The sequence below is a fragment of the Morchella importuna genome (assembly GCF_003444635.1).
Source record: "Morchella importuna strain M04M26 chromosome Unknown Morimp01GS006, whole genome shotgun sequence".
Taxonomy (NCBI): Eukaryota; Fungi; Ascomycota; class Pezizomycetes; order Pezizales; family Morchellaceae; genus Morchella; species Morchella importuna.
This window is the reverse complement of record NW_025763403.1, coordinates 588,045-606,666: the sequence shown is the minus strand read 5'-3', so window position 1 is coordinate 606,666 and position 18,622 is coordinate 588,045. Positions and strand designations below refer to the sequence as shown.

Sequence of the window (18,622 nt, the reverse complement as noted above, 5' to 3'; positions counted from 1 at the left end):
TCTTTTGTTTGGTTTGCAGGTTCAGAAATTAAATGTGTTTTCAGAGTCCATTCCTTGGTTTATTAGGTGGCCCAAAAATCGGTCAAGGTCAGGAAATACGTCCTCTATGTGACAGGTACCTGTATGATAAAATCGTTTAGTAAACCGGTTTGAACTGGTTTTTGATTGTGATGAACCGTTCAAACCGAATTAGCTCAGAAGACAAAAGCTGAACCGAAATATTAACAAAACCGGTTTACTAAAACCGATTTGTTCGGTAGAACGGGTGAACCATTGGAAACCCTGCCCCCCCCCCCCCAAAGAAAAAAAGAAAAAAAGAAGGAAAAAAATAGAAGGAAAAAAAAAAAGCGCCGAACCACTACCCATACCTCTCTAGTTCCTATGAACCACACAGCGGCAGAGCTAGAGCTATACCTAGCATTGCTAATCTCGCACCATACCTCACTCCCGAGTGTTAACTGGACGGGGTCTGCCCAGAGCCTTTATGAAGCCGCGACTATTTCTTCCACAGCGTACGAGCTGGCTGCTACCCCGTACAGAAATCGGGTCGGCAATGCCCACCACCGGTAGTGATTGGCGAAGAAGTCGCCGCAACCTTTAAGGCCCACAGACTTGGTTAATAGTTACTCCTCTCACCTACCGTAGTCTTTGTGGCCTATTGAGCTCGATGGCGGACGAAATATTACTAGAGGAGGCTTACATCTGGTACTCTAGGAGACAACTGGGGACGCCCACGAAGGTGGGGAGGGTTAGAGTTTCTGTTTTCACAGCTCCCCTTTCCCCCCCTTGCCACCTCACGGTGGGTGGTCTTTTAGAGCCCATGAGTACTTTCCTTTCCTGGCTGTTATCGTTCGTAACAAGAAAAAAACTCCAGGAAAAGACGAATTACTCTCCGATGCCCTCGATTCTAGTTTTGGCCGATGAAGTTTGCACAATGTTTAAAGCCTATATACCTGGTTAGTAGCGACTCCGACTTACCTGGTCTGGTCCTAAGACTCCCGTGCGCAGACGCAGAGAGAACCCCCGTCTGGGAAAATATTGGCGAGGTTCTTCCCTCACAGGTGGATTGGAGAGTGTTGCGAAATGATACCGACGGCCGGGGTGGAGTTTCTCTTCCGGAGGTGCACTTTTTTCTGTGGCCTGCCTCGCGGAGGAAAAGGCTATATCGCGCGTGAAACTTCCGGTTGATAAGAAATCACTATATAGAACAACATGGTACCGGCATCCGGGTTGGGTACACCACAGACAACCCCCGCCACAGGTTCCTGTTGACAGCTTGAGCAGTTTACTAGCTATTCTACAGGCACCTATAGGAATAAATCCCAATGAGTATAAAATACTCCTGTTCAGTGCTGTGCAGAATTGCAACAAGCCACTCATCGAGGTACTTCTCGATATGTACGAGTACCCAGGGGGGCATAGGGAAACAGTTGGCGGTCAAGATTTAATTCTTGAGGCCTTGTACACTGCAATTCGCACCCGCAACTACGATATCGTATCCGTGTTAATCGATCGGGGATTTAAATCCGGTGAGATTAGTAAGGTTAGTCGCAGTGCGAAAGGCCATCCCTTAGACTTCCCCATTGAGAAGAGTGATAAGGAGAGGGTGTCATTGCTCCTATCTGTAGGAGCAACCCCGGATCCCATCAACATCCGGTCCTGCCTCATCAGACATACAAAAGACAATGATCTACTTAATATTCTGCTTCCGGACTGGACAGCCGAGGGTAAAACCATCGAAACTATACCCATGATACAACTTATCATGCGGCATGGGGGTCTCTGTGCGTTGGAGACACTGTTCGATAAGTGGAGTAGTACCACTGAAACCACCCTTTGCCCTGAAAAATCATCCGCTCCTGTATGGTATCAAGATCACCGCACCAAGATAGAGGCGCTGCTTTCTCGCGGGGTAACTCCTGGCCTCACCCTTATTGAGAACTGCCTAACGAGATGCAAAAAGAATAATACTCTACTTGATATTCTCCTTCCGGACTGGATGACCGAGGGTAAGGCCATCGAAACTATACCTCTGATACATCTAGCCTTACAGTCTGGCAGGTTCTGCACATTGGAACCATTATTAGACCAGTTCGGTAGTACCAGTGCAAGCATGGCACACTTCTACAAACTATCTGCTGGAATTGGCCTCGAGCAGTACCGATCACTACTATGCGAGGCTGCTGCTTTGGGTAAAAGGTCATCTCTCCGGATACTTTTGGATTATTACAAGCACCTAGTAGGTCCTATAAGCGCGTGTTACATAACACCGCATGGGCCTACCAGTGTTCCAGAAGATATACTGATTGAGGCGTTGTACGATGCGGTATCGCGACCCACAGATGGCTATGTGATCGTAAGTATGTTGGTGGATGCTGGAATAAATTTAGGTGAAGTGAAAAGAAAGAATATCCCTTGGTGGAGTGAACCGGCGGATTCTCGGTGGCCCGACCAGACATCCTCTTGATCTACCCATTACTCGTGGTGATTGTCAAATGACAGCGTTGCTTGCTAAGCGAGGGGTAATCCCAGACTGCACCGCCGTTTATGATTGCATAGCCCGGCGGGAGAAAGACAATAAACTGCTGGGGATCTTGATTCCAGACTGGATGATGGATGGTAAAGCCATCGAAGGTATACCACTCATAGATCTTGTTGCAGAGTTTGGGGATGCCTGTATGTTGGAGCCATTATTAGATCAATTTAATGACACTAGCTCACTATCGACCGTCACCGAAATCCTGTTTGATCTTGCGGTGCGTGGGGATAATGAGTCTACGAAAGCTCTTCTATGCTCGATCCCCTCAGGAAGCAACGGTCCCTTCAACCCACAGGATACGACAGAATTACGACAGACCGGACAGGGTGGCTCAGTGTCCGTTACCCAACACAGTTAGCTCCCAGTAGAACGCAGCAGGTACGTGTTCTATGGACACCATTATTGCGCAAGCTGAGGCTGGCGACGACAGCTTTCAACTGAGTATGGCATCTAATTGACGGATAGGGTCCAATTGTTGATACATCGGACGATTATAATTCCAAATATATTTTGTGAACTACCCAGAGATAAGATTTTCGAGCGATGGAAAGGGGAACACCAAGAATGTTTGATACAGGTGGTGTTGATGTTCAGAGGCGTAGGAGAAGGTTCGCACAGCGAACCTGTTTGAACTATATTCTTCAATAAATCCTCTCCAATACAGGATATATACAAATGTACACAACCACTTCCTACTCCGCCATCGATTGAGGGCCTCCAGATAGTGCGAAAACCGTGAAAGCAGCTACTCAAACCTTACTGCCCGGGGCGTCAACTAAATGATTAATCAGGCCAGTAATAAATAAATTTCCAAACAACTGGCCCTTAAGGTGCATCCTTGCCCAAGAAGCTGAATACGTCTACTTTATATGGGAGTACCTCGGACCGAATACGGACCGTTTAATTTTCATGACACGAGTTTTGGCTCCGCTATCCCCGGACGAATCGAGTAACAACCCGGCTGATGAGTTGGATATCGAGAGTGCTCGTTTCTATGGTAGTAACAGTAGTTTTAAGGAAGCTTGTCCCCTACCAAGGTGGTTCTCAGTTATGAGAGTCGAGTGAGATAGTATGACCGAGTGATACATTGTGACATATCCTCAGCGCTTCAGGCAGCATGCGAATACAGGTAATGCGTAGGGACTTGGAATATTCCGCATGTTTTGAGATAGTCGACCGTCAGATAGGCTTCACCCATAAAGATTACAGTCGGTTCAACAGGATTGTTATTCGTTGACGAGATAACTGGCTTAAATCCTGAACAGTTTGTGGCATAAAAACAACTGGGGTACTCTCAAATATTGACTACTTATGTACCTATATCCCGGAGTGGGCCAAACAACAAGATACCGATCACAAACTTGCAGAGCCACAGCTGGAGTAAACGGCAAAATCCCGTAACACCCTCTGATAAACATGCCTGCGCTGCCCGACGGAACGTTGGATTCGCGCGTAGTTGCTCTCCCGGCATCGCCGACACGGCCGGCCGTCCGAGCAAACGGCGAAAAAATGGGACGGGAGGGGCGGGAAGGGGGGGCTAGTTGGGCCAGAATCGGGGACGTAGGGGAGGTGGTGGGGATGAGGGTTGACCACTAACCCGCCTCACTACATTACCTTCATACTGGGTATGGGCGGGCGGGCAAGCCGCGGTGGCCAGAGCTTGGTTCAGGAGTTCCCATCCGCTCACTCCACCGGAAGTGGCCAAAACGTGATGGGTCAGTCTTTCTCACGTCATTCTCATCATCGGGTGGTTTCCTCCTCCAGTCTTCCATATGTAGACCTGAAAATTAAGACTATATATAGGGTATCATAGTATAGTCGACGGGACGAGTTAACTCGAGTCCTCGACTCGAGCCCAAGGCTCGAGCAGCCACGGGCAGCTACCCCCACGACCCATGTTGGCTCGAGCTTTTTCTACTACTCGACTTGAAAAGCTCGAGCTTTGGGGTGTTTATCCCTGAATACCCCGCCCGAATCCATACTAAATTGCCCATATTATCCTTCCGGCATTTGACTTGTCAACCCTAACCCTGACAACACATGTTTGCACAGAGATTTTTCTCTTCTTGTTGTTTAGTTCATTAATCTTATATATTTCTACAGAGAGAGCTAGAACGATTTCTGGAACTCTCACCGGTGCCGCTGAAAAGCTCGAGCTCATCTCGAGCCACTCGAGCTTTTGCAAGTCGAGACAAGTCCACGAGTCATGGTCAAGCATTTCCGCCTGCTCATCTCGAGTCTGCTCGTCGACCACACTAGGGTATAATCATGATTAACGGCCGGGACCCTCCGGAACTAAGTCGGTGTTGTGCGTATGCTAGTTCCGCTCCCTGAGTCTTTTCTCGTACGTACACTCATTCCCCCGCCGCGCAGGGGATAATGACACTGACAACATAGTCGACAACACGCGCTCTACCATACCGCACATAGCAATAGAAGGCTGGACTTCAAACAATAGAAACCCGACTCGTTAACCTCGAACATTACCATGTTCGGATGGTTCAATGCACATCGGCTGGATGCTGGCTTACTGACAGAGGAAAGCGTTGACTTAGCCCGCGTGCGGACTGTCGAGGTAGTTGTTAAGGGGCGAACTAACGTACACTAAATATTCTTAGGAATCGCTCTATTCCGTGTGCATAGCGCTGGTTATCAAAAAGGTTCACAAGCAAGAGTGACAGTCAACCTCCCCACGGCCCCGCACTGTCATTCACCTATATAACACTTGCGCCATGCATCACCAAATATACCATATTCTATTCTATGTAGTCAGCTTATTGCCTAGCTAGGATAGTTGTCGGGAAAAGACAAGTTATCCTATCCCGTTAATCACCATCCCGGTATTTTTGTTCAAAGAAAAACACAACTAGTAGGTTGAACCTTATTCATCCAACGCCTTTCCTTACATTGGGATAGATATTCTCGAAAGTGTAAAGACCTAACCACGACCTTAGCTGCCAGTTAGGCTCCCTCGCCACCCTCCTGAACCGACTGGACAAGGCAGGAACACAAGATCAAACTAATGGTACCGTAGCTGTTGACCCCTAAGATATGGTCCATACCCCAACCAGCGCCCTGCTCTTCGGAAACCAGGCCGCCTTTGTGTAGAGTATATGGTAGATCTCAATCCCCAGATGTCTATTTCCATCATCGAGATTATACGTTTCTATTCCCGTTAGCATATTCTTAGCCACTACCTGGCATAGCGCTTCCCGTCTGTAGCAAAATAGTAGACGCAATAATCTCGTGCCCAGAATGTGCCGACACCGGCACAGTCTGGTGTAATAGGTCTTTTTCGTTTGGTGACTTATTTTCCCGGAGATATTAGCGTCAGAGGGCTCTCGCGGAGGCTTTTCGGGGGTATTTTGTATGGGCTCAGCACCCCCCGAGAATACCCCGAACTAGCGTAAAATCTGAAGGCTCGCGGGGGTTTTCTGAACCTTAAATATCCTTGGCAAACCTTAAATCTTTGCCACTTTGCCATACAAAATCAAGTATTTCGGGGTTTTAAAATCTCTCCGAACCCCTAGACTCTCTGAGAGCCCTCGGAGTCACTCGGACATTTTTCGGAGGAAGTTCCAAAAACTTATTACACCAGACTGTGCCCATAGTGCACATGGTCACACATTACACAGTGTGGGAACGAGACTAAGACGCACAGAAGTAAGACATCAATCGTCCAACCAGTTCAGCCCAGTTACCCCGCCCCGACCAGCACAACGAGTTGTCTGCCATCCACATCATAACCTCCCACGCACCAACCCAAAACCAACATGAGCACCCCCTCCTCCTACAAAGTCATAAGTCATCCAATCACACCTCGGCATCTTCCACAACTAACCATTGCAACCCCACAGGCCAGCAACATCGCCGGAGCGCTGCAGCGCGGCGAACCTTAACAGAGACACCGCAGACGCAGGCTATCGACTACACGGGGACCACGGAGTGGCGCAGGTATGCTCTCACTCACTCTTTCCTTCTGTCCACTCGGAGCTAGCAGCGAACAACTTCATGGCCAAGCCCCCAACCCTCGACTCGGGGAATCTAACTACCCTAGACATATCCCCTAGAATTATGAGCAGTTTTGGGGCCGAAGAGTCCTAAGGATAGAAGTCCGTTGGCAGGGAGCCCGAAGGCGTATGTCCATGTGGTGATCCTGCGGTGAGGTATTTGTGGATTGCTTTGGTTGGCTGATTGATCCCTGGTTGATTCTTGTAGATCGAGCTCTTCCTCGTCGTTAAAGAGGTGGACGAAGTAGTTTTGCGACTGTACGCGGGTGGGGATGTGGACTGCGGGGGTGATGGTTGACGTTGGGGGAGGGGGTCTTAGTTTCTGCGCGGTGGGCTGGTTAGGCGGTGGTATATATGTGTACCTAGCTAGCATTTTGGTCGGTTTGGGCTGGGTCATTGGTGGGGAATGGATTATTGCTGGAACCGTTACTTTACCTTCCTCTGGCCCAAAGTGCGGAAAGGAAAGGAGGCGGGACCGACGCCGTTTGTTATGTTGCTGTGCACACACGCACATATGGACTTAACCATACCCATAGATAGCGAAGAGGAGAGTCCCCCCACCGGGTTTGGATCCCCACCGCCGACGCCCGTGCAGACGTAGAGCACCGCAACATTCTGAGTGTAGAGTAGAGTACCAGTACGTACGCAAAGGAAAGACATGCAAGGCAAGCCTAGAGATCGATCCACTACCGCAAATATTTTGGCAAGCGATGCCCGCGTATGTAGAACGGGAAGGTGTCTGCACGACAATACGGGGAGAGTTTAATATAACTATATCTCATGATATTTTTTCTTTTATATGTGGTTACTAGTTGCGGAAGCATGATAAATAATTCAGTACACGGTTGATCCACAAAACGGTTTTTACAGTCGACGGGATAACGAAAGAAGGCAATATAAACAACCCTAACCCACTAAGTACCCAAAAGGTTTACTACACCTAGCCTACAATCATTTACCGTCGCTTGACCAATACTTACTGGAATTTTGGGCTAATACGGACTGGAGATATCGCAGCTTGGCGGTATCGCTTGGATGGATGGAGCTTCATGTGCGCAGCCTGGGTCGTGCGTGGTAATATTAATGCAGCCAATCAAAATCCAAACGTGCTCATAGATATGGCCAGTATTAGCTGAAGGATTAAGGCTGCGAATTTGAGGGCTATCATCCGTCCAAAGGTGAACTGTTTATTGGACGGTGGAGTGTCTTAGTCCTCCCATATTTCGTCCATGATTCAGACTCGAAGCGCCGAGACTCCTGTAAAGGTGGAAAATCAAAAATGATCTCCATCAGCTTGAGCTTGCTATTGGTTCATTTTTCACTCTTGCAGGACTCGGCGCTACGAGCCTGAATCACCGACGAAAAATGCAGTGGAGGACTAAAACACTCTACTAACACTATTGCGAGGAAGGGCAAGTGCGCAGAGCCAAGTGTAGCGAGTCAGGCGACGCAGCACAGCCTGACGGTGTGCTGAAATTCATATACAAGTATCCTCTGGCCCCTCTTCATACTGCACACTTCCTATCCATCATCCTCGAAAGATATCATCCTACAATCCCAATCAACCATGAATAGCACATCAACCTACGATATAGGGGTAAGCTAGTATGGGTCACACAGACAGGACGTGAGTACTAACAATATCATCAAGACGGAAGACGCCATGAGGGCGCTAGAGCGCATAATAGCCCCGGTAGCCAGCGATCCGGCTGCACAACCCGAGACTGGGTATGCCTGACTCTTCTCCCTGCACATACTTGGAAATATCAGCTAGGAGCAGTAGCTAACTATCATCCATTTTCTTGCCAGATTCACCTCAATTTCAGGGGGGATCCGGTACCGCGCGCACTGGTACTGCGGGAGATGCGGGTTCGGACCGCATGACCCAAATCTACACGGAATTTGTATCGAATGTGGCGCTGTTCCTAGCTGATTAGGATGCTTGATTCGGGGGTGATGCGCACGCATGGGGAGTAGCCAGCTAGCCTACTATATGTTACGTAAACAGTTGTAGGCTCAGAAGGAGTATTGTGAATGACATCTCGAGTTTTGTTACCAATCGTATATTATGTCCTATAATAGGTCCCAAGACCAAGTGAAAAGTCCCCCCGGCCCCGCTCTCCCTGGCTGTCCCCGCCGGTTTCGAATCGTCTCTCAAGGCAAAGCCCCGAGTTGTCTCGTCTTGTGTGTTGCCCATCACTAACCCATCGACCGAGCGAAATCAGTCTTAGAATACGCTATATTATTGCACGTACCCAAGCATTATATATTAGCTTCTATATGGGACGACACTCGGCGGCATGCTCTTCCTAGATCTTCTCCTTCACCATCTCTTTCTCCATCTACATCCGCAGGATTTTCCGCCTCGTGAGAAACATCCGGGAGTGCTTGTAACTACATCAAGAGGTTTTAATCAACGTCACTCACCAATCATGAAAACGGACGGCCCCCGCACCCTCCCGCGCCGGCAAACCTTAACCCAAGCTAGGCGACCTCGCGCTTTTCCTTTGTCATCGGTGGGTGGTACTGGGTTGGGTTGGTTGGGGCACTCTGGGTGTTGCCGTTCTGTTTGGCAGCGATGCAACACCCGAGTAGTGGTGCTAGGTACTCGCTATCAACCATAAGAACCTGAAAATGCAGCGTGACCGCGCCGGGCCGTGACAGGGAAGTGCCCAGGGTGGTGACAAGGATTCGGGTATCAAAATGGAACGTAGTAGAAATGAGAGCAAACGGCGATGGAATGTTGTAGAGAGCAGGCGTTGTAGAGAGCAAACGAAAATAAGAGGTTGTAGAAAATAAAAGAGACCATGACTGATGTAGAGCTCTCGTCCTTCAAATCCAAATCCATTAGTTTATTTCTTCCGTTGGGATTTCTCAAGGGGGCGAGTGTGGCGAGTATTCCGCAGGGTACGTTACGTGAAGGTAGAAACTGAGGAGTTAATATAACGATGGAGATCCGAAGTAGATTCTGATTTGGGTATGGGTCGAGGGAGTCAACGAAGTAATAGCACAGTGGTCTCCTCAGAAGAGGGGAGAGAATAGTGATTGCAGAGTAATAGACAGTGTAGATACAGAAGATGTTGGGTATCAAAGGAAAAGAAGAGAAAGAGAACAGGAGCGAGGGCAACGCCTACTAATATACTAGGGCCCCGTGACAAACTCAGAGCTGGAGTTATAAACTGCGTCATAAACTCGGACTGTCATCTGTTTTTAACTGAAAACTGTCATAAACTCAGACTCAATTTTCTAATTTTGACCACCCAAATTATCCTAACCCACCCTAAATACCAATTTTTGCCCTAAAATTACCCTAGCCCACTCCCAAAATGGCTGTTGAGTTTATGACCATAACACCCAGGTTTTCGACAGCCAGTTTTTAACCAGTTTAAAACTGTCTGTCATACATTCAGTTTAAAACTCCCGAGTTTCTCACGGGGCTCTATAATATACCCAAGAAAACCCCAGCGATGACAAATCTGATGTGACTCATACCCTTGCGACCAACAAAACCCGATAGAAACCCATAAAACCTTTCTGACTAATCCAACCCTTCGTAACCCAGTGTGTTAACCAATTGATCCATGAAAGGATTTCTCTGTTCAAATGCCAGTAAAAACCCGCGAGGGTTCTTATAGACAAAGAGCATATATACATGCTCTTCGGTCCAATGCAAAATGGACAATCGCGAAAATTGCTAGTACTCAGGGTTTGTCTGTTGGCACCGTTTGGAATATTTGCCAAGGCCCTGTTATACCCAAGAAGAAAAAGGCCGTCCTCCTAATCTTGAATCGCCCTCCCGTCAACACCTTGTAGAACGAGCAACTTTCAATGCTGTTCAACGTCGCAAGCCCTTCCCCCAAATTGAACAAGAATGCGGCACCACAGCCAACGATCGAGTCCTCTATAAAGCACTTCGAAAAGAAGGCTATGTACGATGAGTGTCTAGAAGAAAAGTTTTTCTGACAGCTACACACAAAGAGAAAAGACTGGTGTTCGCACTAGCACATCGGCACTGGACAGCGCATGATTGGAGGAAAGTTATTTGGATAGTTGAGTGTTATGTGTTTCTTACAAGTGGGGCTAAAGGCAAGACCTACGTGACCAAAAAGATTGGAAAGGAAGAACTATTTCATGAAGATTGTCTTGTTCCTAAATTTAAACAAGTCAATTCAGTTATGATTTGGGGGGCAATCGTGGATGGTAGGAAACCAGGATTGGTTTTCTGGAATCGTGCCAACTGGGGAAGCATCAGCGCAACAACATATATCCGTTATATTTTACAGCCTAGTCTTCACCCCTTCTGGTGCCACAAAAGTGTTGATTTAGGTTCGTGATTCTTTTTTTTTTTTTTTTTCTTTCCTACCAGATCACTAATTATATTTAGGTTCGAGATTGTGGGTAATGGAGGATGGTACACCTGCACACAGGGCTCAGTCTAAACAGCTGGAAAGGTGGTGGTATAATATGCCATCTATAGAATAGCCTGCATGCTCACCAGATCTGAAGCCTATTGAGAATGTATGGGGACTTCTGAAGGGCCGTATTGAGAACAAACCTAGACCTACTAGTGCAGAAGGGATGAAACAGATGGTTTTGGAGGAATGGCATAGGATCACGAGGGATGAGATTTTAGGATATATAGATACTATGCCAGATAGGATTGAAGAGGTAATTGCCAATAATGGTAGGCATACGAAATGGTAGAATAGTCAGCAATGGTAGGATAGTTATTTTGTATTTAGAACTATGAACGTCAAACTCCACTCACAAACCATCACGAACTCTGTCCGGCCATGGCCTGATGTTCCATTTTGATATTCGCTACCCTGGGCGCTTCCCTGTCACAACCCCGGCCCGATCACGCTGCATTTTCAGGTTCTTATGGTTGATAGCGAGTACAGTCGTTTCTGGCTCAACGACGAACCCGGCTCGATGACGAGTGGCTACTTTTTCGGCGGATAGTCAGTCAAAGCAAAGGGGTTGGGACGCTTTTATTGGCTTTTGTTGGCTTCGATTAGCCTACTCGCCATCGAACTGGTTTCGTCGTTGACCCAGAGACGACTGTAGTACGTTCGTGGTGAAAGCCACATATGCGGAAGATGCCAAGTGCCGATTGCTACCAGGTTCTGCTGCGATAAGATAAGTGAAGCTAAGCGAACCCCGCCATTGGCCGATCGATCGATATGCAGGAACAGACGCGTGTGGGGTTACGGATCTGTGCATGCGCAGGGGTCAAGATGTGCAGGGGGCGGAAACGTCAACGTCAAAGGAAGTCAACGTCAATTGTGGCTAAAATTTTTAGAGGGGGACGGGAGGCTACTCTTTCTGGGCACGCTTTCATTCGGGGCGCTGTGACGATCACGGGAGTTCGAAAGTGCGTTGCGGACAGACGATTTAAAACTGGTAAACAAGGGATATAATGAGCGCTTGGTGTCATGGTCATTCTTAGACAGTAAGGACGGACGGGAAACTAAGTTATAATGAAGTGTCTGTAATTGTGACTTAGATGCTTCTGTTGACGATGATTCTAAACGAGGAGAGCAGAGTCTCTGGATCTTAATCTAAGCTAAACTCACCACCTATCGTACTTTCTCTACATAACTACAACTTGTCCACTTACTTAGCACCTCTCTCAGTCTTATTGCTAAGTCTCGCCAATCTCAACCCTGTTATTTCAATTCAGGTACTCAACTCAGCATACCGCACATAATCCATAATTCAGCCGCTGGTATATAGTCGATCTTCTGTATATAATTAGGGACATTATTGGAATATTCCTCAAGTCTCAAAGCTCCCTAGGACCAGAACCGCATAATACAAAACAAGACGAGACTTCACTTGATATCGTCTCGTCTCGTACCCAGGAATCAACGGGAATCTTGTTGTTAAACAGACTCGGTGTAGTATCGAGAATATTCTTAAGATTAAATATATATCATGGGGTCGAACGAATCTGAGTGCGTGACAATGGAAGAACAAAAAATGAAGAAATACATAGTAGACCAAAACCCTAACCCTACAGCAGCCGTGATTGAAAACTTCCGCCAAGGAAATATCGTTTTTTACCGACATATCAAGATTTCTGCGTAGTGACATATATATCCAAAAGATCCTTCCTTATCGAAATCTAGTAAACCCAAGCTACAAGTACGGTTAGATCCTCCCACCCAGCCCAACCCAACCCAAACTGTGAAATTCGAGTTAGGCTGAATTCATGAAGGAGTGCCTGTGTCCCAAATCCAATAGATATCCATCGGCATTTAATTAATAACAGAAGTACCTTTGAAGCCCGTGAAGATCCTGCTGTTTTGCGTTTAGCACATTTGGATGTGATCATAGGACATCACTCGACCCAACGTCGTGCTCTGGTAAATAAATAATTGTTGCGGGAAATGCACAGCTTAATTAATTAGGTCTTGGTACACGTTGCAAGAGCTACGATTTTGTAAGCGGCGAGGATATGTGTTCGTTTGGAAATCTATAAATCACTAGTCATCGTTCCTTCCATCCCCAAATTGCAATCTAAGACAGCCCGGTGATCTTCTCGACGCCAACCTAGGTTTTATCTGATAGACGAACTGATCTACCAAGGTAAATTACAAACAACAGCTTCAACCCAAATAATCTACTACTATTCATTGCCTCTGCTCCTTGAAACTATTCGTTCCTCATGTTATATCATATACACGGTTCGCACTTTGGATCCACATCATAACCGGAGGTCTCCAAGACTTCACTTTGACATCCATATAATATAATACCAGCGGCGCCGATTTTGATATAGCTTATATGACTACCGTCCTAATGTAAAGGCTGAGGAGTTTATGAGACTAATGGGTCACATGATCTATATGAAAATCAGCATCGCTAGTACAGTGATGCGTATCTTGAGTTTATCTTGCATTGTATATGCCAGTGGTTTATTCAAGTAAGGTGTGTAATATACTAACCCCCTAAAACGTTAGCTGAAATACTGGAAGACACTACTTCCCTTCTATAATCTGCAGAACGAGGAACAAAGGTCTGGGCGCGAGGCCTCTCTTCATATTTCCGGCAGATCGAAACCAGAAACGTCTCACAATACATATATTCTTGGGCCTTCCCTGTAAGACCTGCATGTAATGATGACCTATTCAAGGGATGACCGAGTCAGGCCGGGTCAGGCCGGCTAAATACATGCTAACGAAGCTACTTGTCCTCCCCGTCACAAGCGTTGGCTAACATTCCCTTTCGGTTCTTTATTAAAGCAGCGTATTAGGCCTCCAACCTCGCTTATGTAAAACAACAGAGGATGTGCCAGCGGCCAGCCAACGTACAGAACATAAAAGATCCAACTCCATCTCGAATACCCACACGTAGCGCACCTCCCCACTTCAACACCACACCACAGCTGCAAGAAAAGTGAGTTTTAAACCCTTCACTACATTTATTCTAATAGTTCACCGTGAAAACAGAAGCGTACCACTACCAGGATGAAAACCCCGAACGCTCCACCGGTAGTCCGCAACGACCATGTGCAAGAATACAAAGATCTTCTGATTTGTCTCTTCGAACATCCCCAATGGAGCTCCATGGGAGAAGGGTCACGAAACAGAGCTCTAGACGTCCTGAAGGTGGCTGCAGATACGGCCCTCGAGGCTACCGAGCTCGCACACGTCGAGGTTTTAACCCGCAACACCTTGGCCACATCTCAGCTAAAGGAAGAGACTATACCTAGCGCCGAAGATGAGTCGGACAGTGTGGCAGCGGAGATTCTCAAGATCAAGGCAGAGACCGAAAAGGTGAAAGCTGGGACAGCGCTTGCGGTAGCACAAGAGGAGAGATGGAGGGCGGAAGAACGAATGTTGCAGGCGGAGAATTCTCATAGACACTACGTCCGCACATATGGGCAAAAAAAGTTCATTATTTCATGGTCTGTCTGAGCGGTAATAAACCCGTGGTCACTTGGTAACGGGACACCCCTCAAACATCATCAAACCCCCACCACGCCGCGGAAAAAAGCGAAAAGGGAAGAAGCCGGTTGCGCCGCATAAGTGACGCAAATATATCCCCATGCAACGTTATGTAAAATCACCAAAGAACTCAATATGCCGGTGTCAGAGAGAACGATCGGCGATGCCTTATGAGCGGACAGATATTATATCCATTTCGCCTGCAAAAGAGCTAGGCTCTCTTTTGCTAGGGCGAAACAGCACTAGACAAAAATTGCCAGGCGAAAAATGATTTTTACCGATGAGATTAAAGCTGAGTTGTGTTCTGGGCTGTTCCCCATGGTCCTCACACTCCCCTTCTTGCACTTAGGAAAAGGGAGGAAAGAGAGAGGGTGGATAAGAAGGACCGATTAGGTGTCAGTTCTGTCCAATACTGTCATGAGATCTTGAGGCCATATATATCTAATAAGTATATAATGATAACCTGTATATGCAATGTGCTTTGATAGTCTTCTAATTAGTTCATTGAGAGATGTTTTTGTTTCACTTGAAACATGTTGTGTTGGATGTTAACATATGGTATTGTGCTAAGTGGTCTTAGAGTGTTAATAGGGTTGCTACTGGTTCTGGGAATCGATAGTGGTTCGATTTTAGCGGTTTGGTAGCTATTAAAGGGATATACCTATAGTTTTAACTGGAGAAATTGTCTGACTTCATCAGCAAGATTGTATAGTTGTGGCTCACCCGCGACGGTCAGGCGCGACGTCGCAACGCCGCGCACGCCCCCGAACCATCACGGGTACCAGCACAACAACTACAATTGATCCTTTGGAGAGCTGAATTTTTGTATAGTTGTTAAATAGTAGATAAATAAAAATAATTTGACATTCAATATCTTGTGTCCCAACCCCTTGCCTTTATAACAGCCTCAATTCTCCTATGCATACTTTCAACCAGCGTACCAAATAACTCATCAGGTAACAGTTCCCAGGAATGAATAAGAGCTTCCTCCATGAGGGGTTTAATTACTTGAGGGGATCTAGTATCATATAGTAAATGGGGGTAGTGCTGATGGTAGAGTCTCTTGAAGTGTACCCAAACATGCTCAATGGGATTCAAATCAAATGAATATGCAGGCCAGTTCTCAAGAACTTCAACCCCATGCTGCTCCAACCATTGAGTTGTAAGGCTGGCGGTATATACCCTAGCATTATCATGCATGAAGATTGGTCTGATACCCTTCTCCTGTAGCTCTCTCAAAAAGTTCAGTAGTGAAAACTCAAGAGTCCTGATATATGCCTCTGCATTTGTACTCCCTCCTTCCCCCACTATTACCCCATTACAGGTCCCCTTCAATTCCCCGGCAAAACATCCCCAAACCATCTTTGATGCCCCTCCTAACTTCCTGGCACCCTTAAAACATTCAGGAAGCCATTTTTCCTTTGCAGTTCTGAATACCCAAAAGGTATATGGATCTGCATATTTCTCAACACTGCACTCATCACTCCACACCACCCTCTTCCACTTTCTGATATCCCAACCTCTGTGTTCAATGCACCACTGCAGTCTTCTCCTTTCATCATATGGGGTCAGCTTGGGCATCTCAGCCATAATGTGCTTTTGGACACCAAATGTAGCTAGCCTCCTCTTGATTGTGCTAGTTGAAATCTGTACTGCGAATTCCTGGCGGAGTTGCTCATATGGGATTGTCCTCTCACGTCTACTGCAGATGAGGAGCTGTGTATCATCTCTAGCAGTAGTGATTTTGGGTGTCCCATATTTGATTGTGGGTCTAACTTGACCGGTATTCTCATACCTTGCCAGGGCATGGACAAGGGTTGACTTTGGTACTTTGAGGAGCTTAGTAATCGATGAATAAGAGCCTCCAAACCACTTTATTCCAGTTCCTTGCCATAGTACCCCCTATGGCCACTCCCTCCTCGCTGTCTTGCTGTCTTTGGTAGGCATGGTTGTCGTGGTTGCGTCGCGCGACGTCGTCATCACCGTCCTGGGTTGTGAAAAAATGGTTGCGCGCGCGCCCAGTTGCGCCCGACCCTCCCTACTGATATCGAGCTGTACATATTCATGAGTCTCCCAACAGTCTCCCAGGTCTCCTGAGGTTCTCCTGATATATCAAAACAGATTTTGATTCTCTGGAGACACAGGAGACACTTTAGAGAAACTGTAAAGATTGCTGATGTTATCCGTTGATATATGAGGATAATATATCAGAAAAGTCACATATTGACTACATCAGATCTAGATATAGTGATGGACTTTGCCTGGCAGGCAAATAGACAAATAAGCCGCAAAGTGGCTTGCCTGTATATTGGACTGATTGATATACATATAGTACGGCCGAAGGCCGGAAACTACTTGTATTGTATATACCTATGGTTGAGGAACTCAGAAGACATGGTAATGGGACTCAGGCCATAGAAGATTGGGCAAGAATCCATAAATCAAAATATACAAAAAGTTAGATTGTTGAATGGTATTTCAAAAATGGATTGGCACTCATTCTCTCTAAATCTTAACCACATTGGGGATAGCTGTTAATGTTTTAAGAGAAGGTTAAGGAAAGAAATTATATCTACTGGAAATGTCCCTAACAAAAGGGAGGATTTAATCTCTTTATCTCAAATTAAGGGTTTGGGAGGAGATGCCGTGGGAGAGTGTGTGTGTGTGTGTGTAGTCATTTCATTTCTAGTTTCTAGGTACAGAATGGTCGCATGCAGTATAAACTATAGCGAAAAGAAACCTAACCCCAATCTTTCCCAGACACGTCCCACTAAAGAAAACAACAGAAAAACGAACTGAAAGATATACAAAGAAAGTCAAGCGAAGCAGCGCGGGACAAAAGGAAAAGGTTTTGTGGGCTGAGCCCCTGTGCCCAAAGTGGGTCTTTCTTATAAGGGGTAGATTACGGGGATCGGCCCCGTTAGCGAGTATGAGGAGGATGTGGTGGGGATCGAGGTGAGGGTCGACATGGTCGCTGAGCCTGTGGCTAGGGGTGAGGGGGGGGCGCTTCTGGGGTATCCGATTTTTGTGATTGCTTTAAAGGCACCTAGAACTATAGTGAGGTTCTGGTCATTCCAGATATCGTTTAGTGATGTAATGGTCTGTAGCGGGCCGTGTCTGTTTGGGGCGAGCGCCGGGCAGGGGAGTATGGCATGTTCTGGTGTTTCTTCTGCTGCGTTGCAGCGTTCGCATTTTGAGGGGAGGTGAGCGGTCATCCAGGTTTTTTGGGCTCGAAGGTAGCTCTTTCCTGACCTGAACTGGTGGATGCGGGTTGCAATGAATTTGTGGAGGTCGTTGAAGGGAAGTGGGGTGGTGGTGGGTGGCTGGGGGTAGTACTCAGGAGGTGGGTAGTAGTGCCGCCAGTTGGTGAGGAGTTGTGTTTTTGCGTGGTGGTTCATTCGTATTGGGGCGATGCCTCCCGCTATCACGGGGAGGAGGAGCGATGCGAGGAATTCGATGGGTAAGTGGGCGACGCCTTTTATGGCGGTCGAGTTCCATTTCTTGGGGGGGTTGGGGAGGCCTTTGAGGAGTTGGGTGTGTGAGTATGTTCTGTGGGTGGAGATGGTTGGGAAGGAGGGGCTGGTCCTGCCCGTAACAGGGTTTGCGAGAGGGGATGTGCGAAGGATTCGTATCGCGTATTTGCATTTGAGGTAGTGGAGGTAGAGGTCAAGGGGGGGTGGGTTAGCCTCTGCCCACAGGATTTTGCGGTTGGTGGCTCCGAAGCATCCTGTGGTCCACCGGAGGACGGAGTTCCAGAAGGTTACCATGGATTTGAGGGCGGAGGTGGGGGTGAGGACGTTTGCGCCATAGGTGAGCATGGGCCTTATTGCTAGTGTGGCGGCTTTTTGGCAGTTGCGGGAGGAGAGGCCTTTGCCTGCTGAGGAGAAGCGTCGTATAGGACCGAAGGCTGACCTTGCCGAAGCTAGCCTCCTTAGGAAATGGGTGTTGGGGTTGAATGAGGGGGAGAGCCAGAAGCCAACCCATCTGACTTGATGTCCGGGTTGAAACTCCTGTCCGTCTAGGGAGATTGGGGTATGGCAGATTGGAGATTTGTCTCTTGGTGTTCGTCAGTGCATTTGTTCTGTTTTTGCTACTGAGAAGGTAACATTTTGTGGGGCGGC

The 18,622-nt window shown here is 47.3% G+C and overlaps 3 protein-coding genes across 3 annotated transcripts; all 3 read left to right on the top strand.

The window, feature by feature from the left end:
* Positions 1–934: 934 nt before the first annotated feature.
* LAJ45_03011 (uncharacterized protein) lies at positions 935–3,055 on the top strand (the record flags this gene model as incomplete). Its single annotated transcript, XM_046112601.1, has 6 exons — positions 935–956; positions 1,009–1,121; positions 1,262–2,360; positions 2,533–2,756; positions 2,813–2,917; positions 3,005–3,055. 6 exons carry the CDS (start codon positions 935–937, stop codon positions 3,053–3,055), a joined length of 1,614 nt encoding a protein of 537 aa, XP_045974090.1.
* Positions 3,056–8,116: 5,061 nt separating this feature from the next.
* On the top strand, positions 8,117–8,482 carry LAJ45_03010 (uncharacterized protein; the record flags this gene model as incomplete). The annotated part of the gene is made up of 3 exons (XM_046112600.1): positions 8,117–8,146; positions 8,201–8,277; positions 8,359–8,482. The coding sequence occupies 3 exons, from the start codon at positions 8,117–8,119 to the stop codon at positions 8,480–8,482; spliced, it is 231 nt and encodes a 76-aa protein (XP_045974089.1).
* Positions 8,483–14,021: 5,539 nt separating this feature from the next.
* Positions 14,022–14,471, top strand: LAJ45_03009 (uncharacterized protein; the record flags this gene model as incomplete). The annotated part of the gene is made up of 1 exon (XM_046112599.1): positions 14,022–14,471. One exon carries the CDS (start codon positions 14,022–14,024, stop codon positions 14,469–14,471), a length of 450 nt encoding a protein of 149 aa, XP_045974088.1.
* Between the last annotated feature and the right edge of the window lie 4,151 nt (positions 14,472–18,622).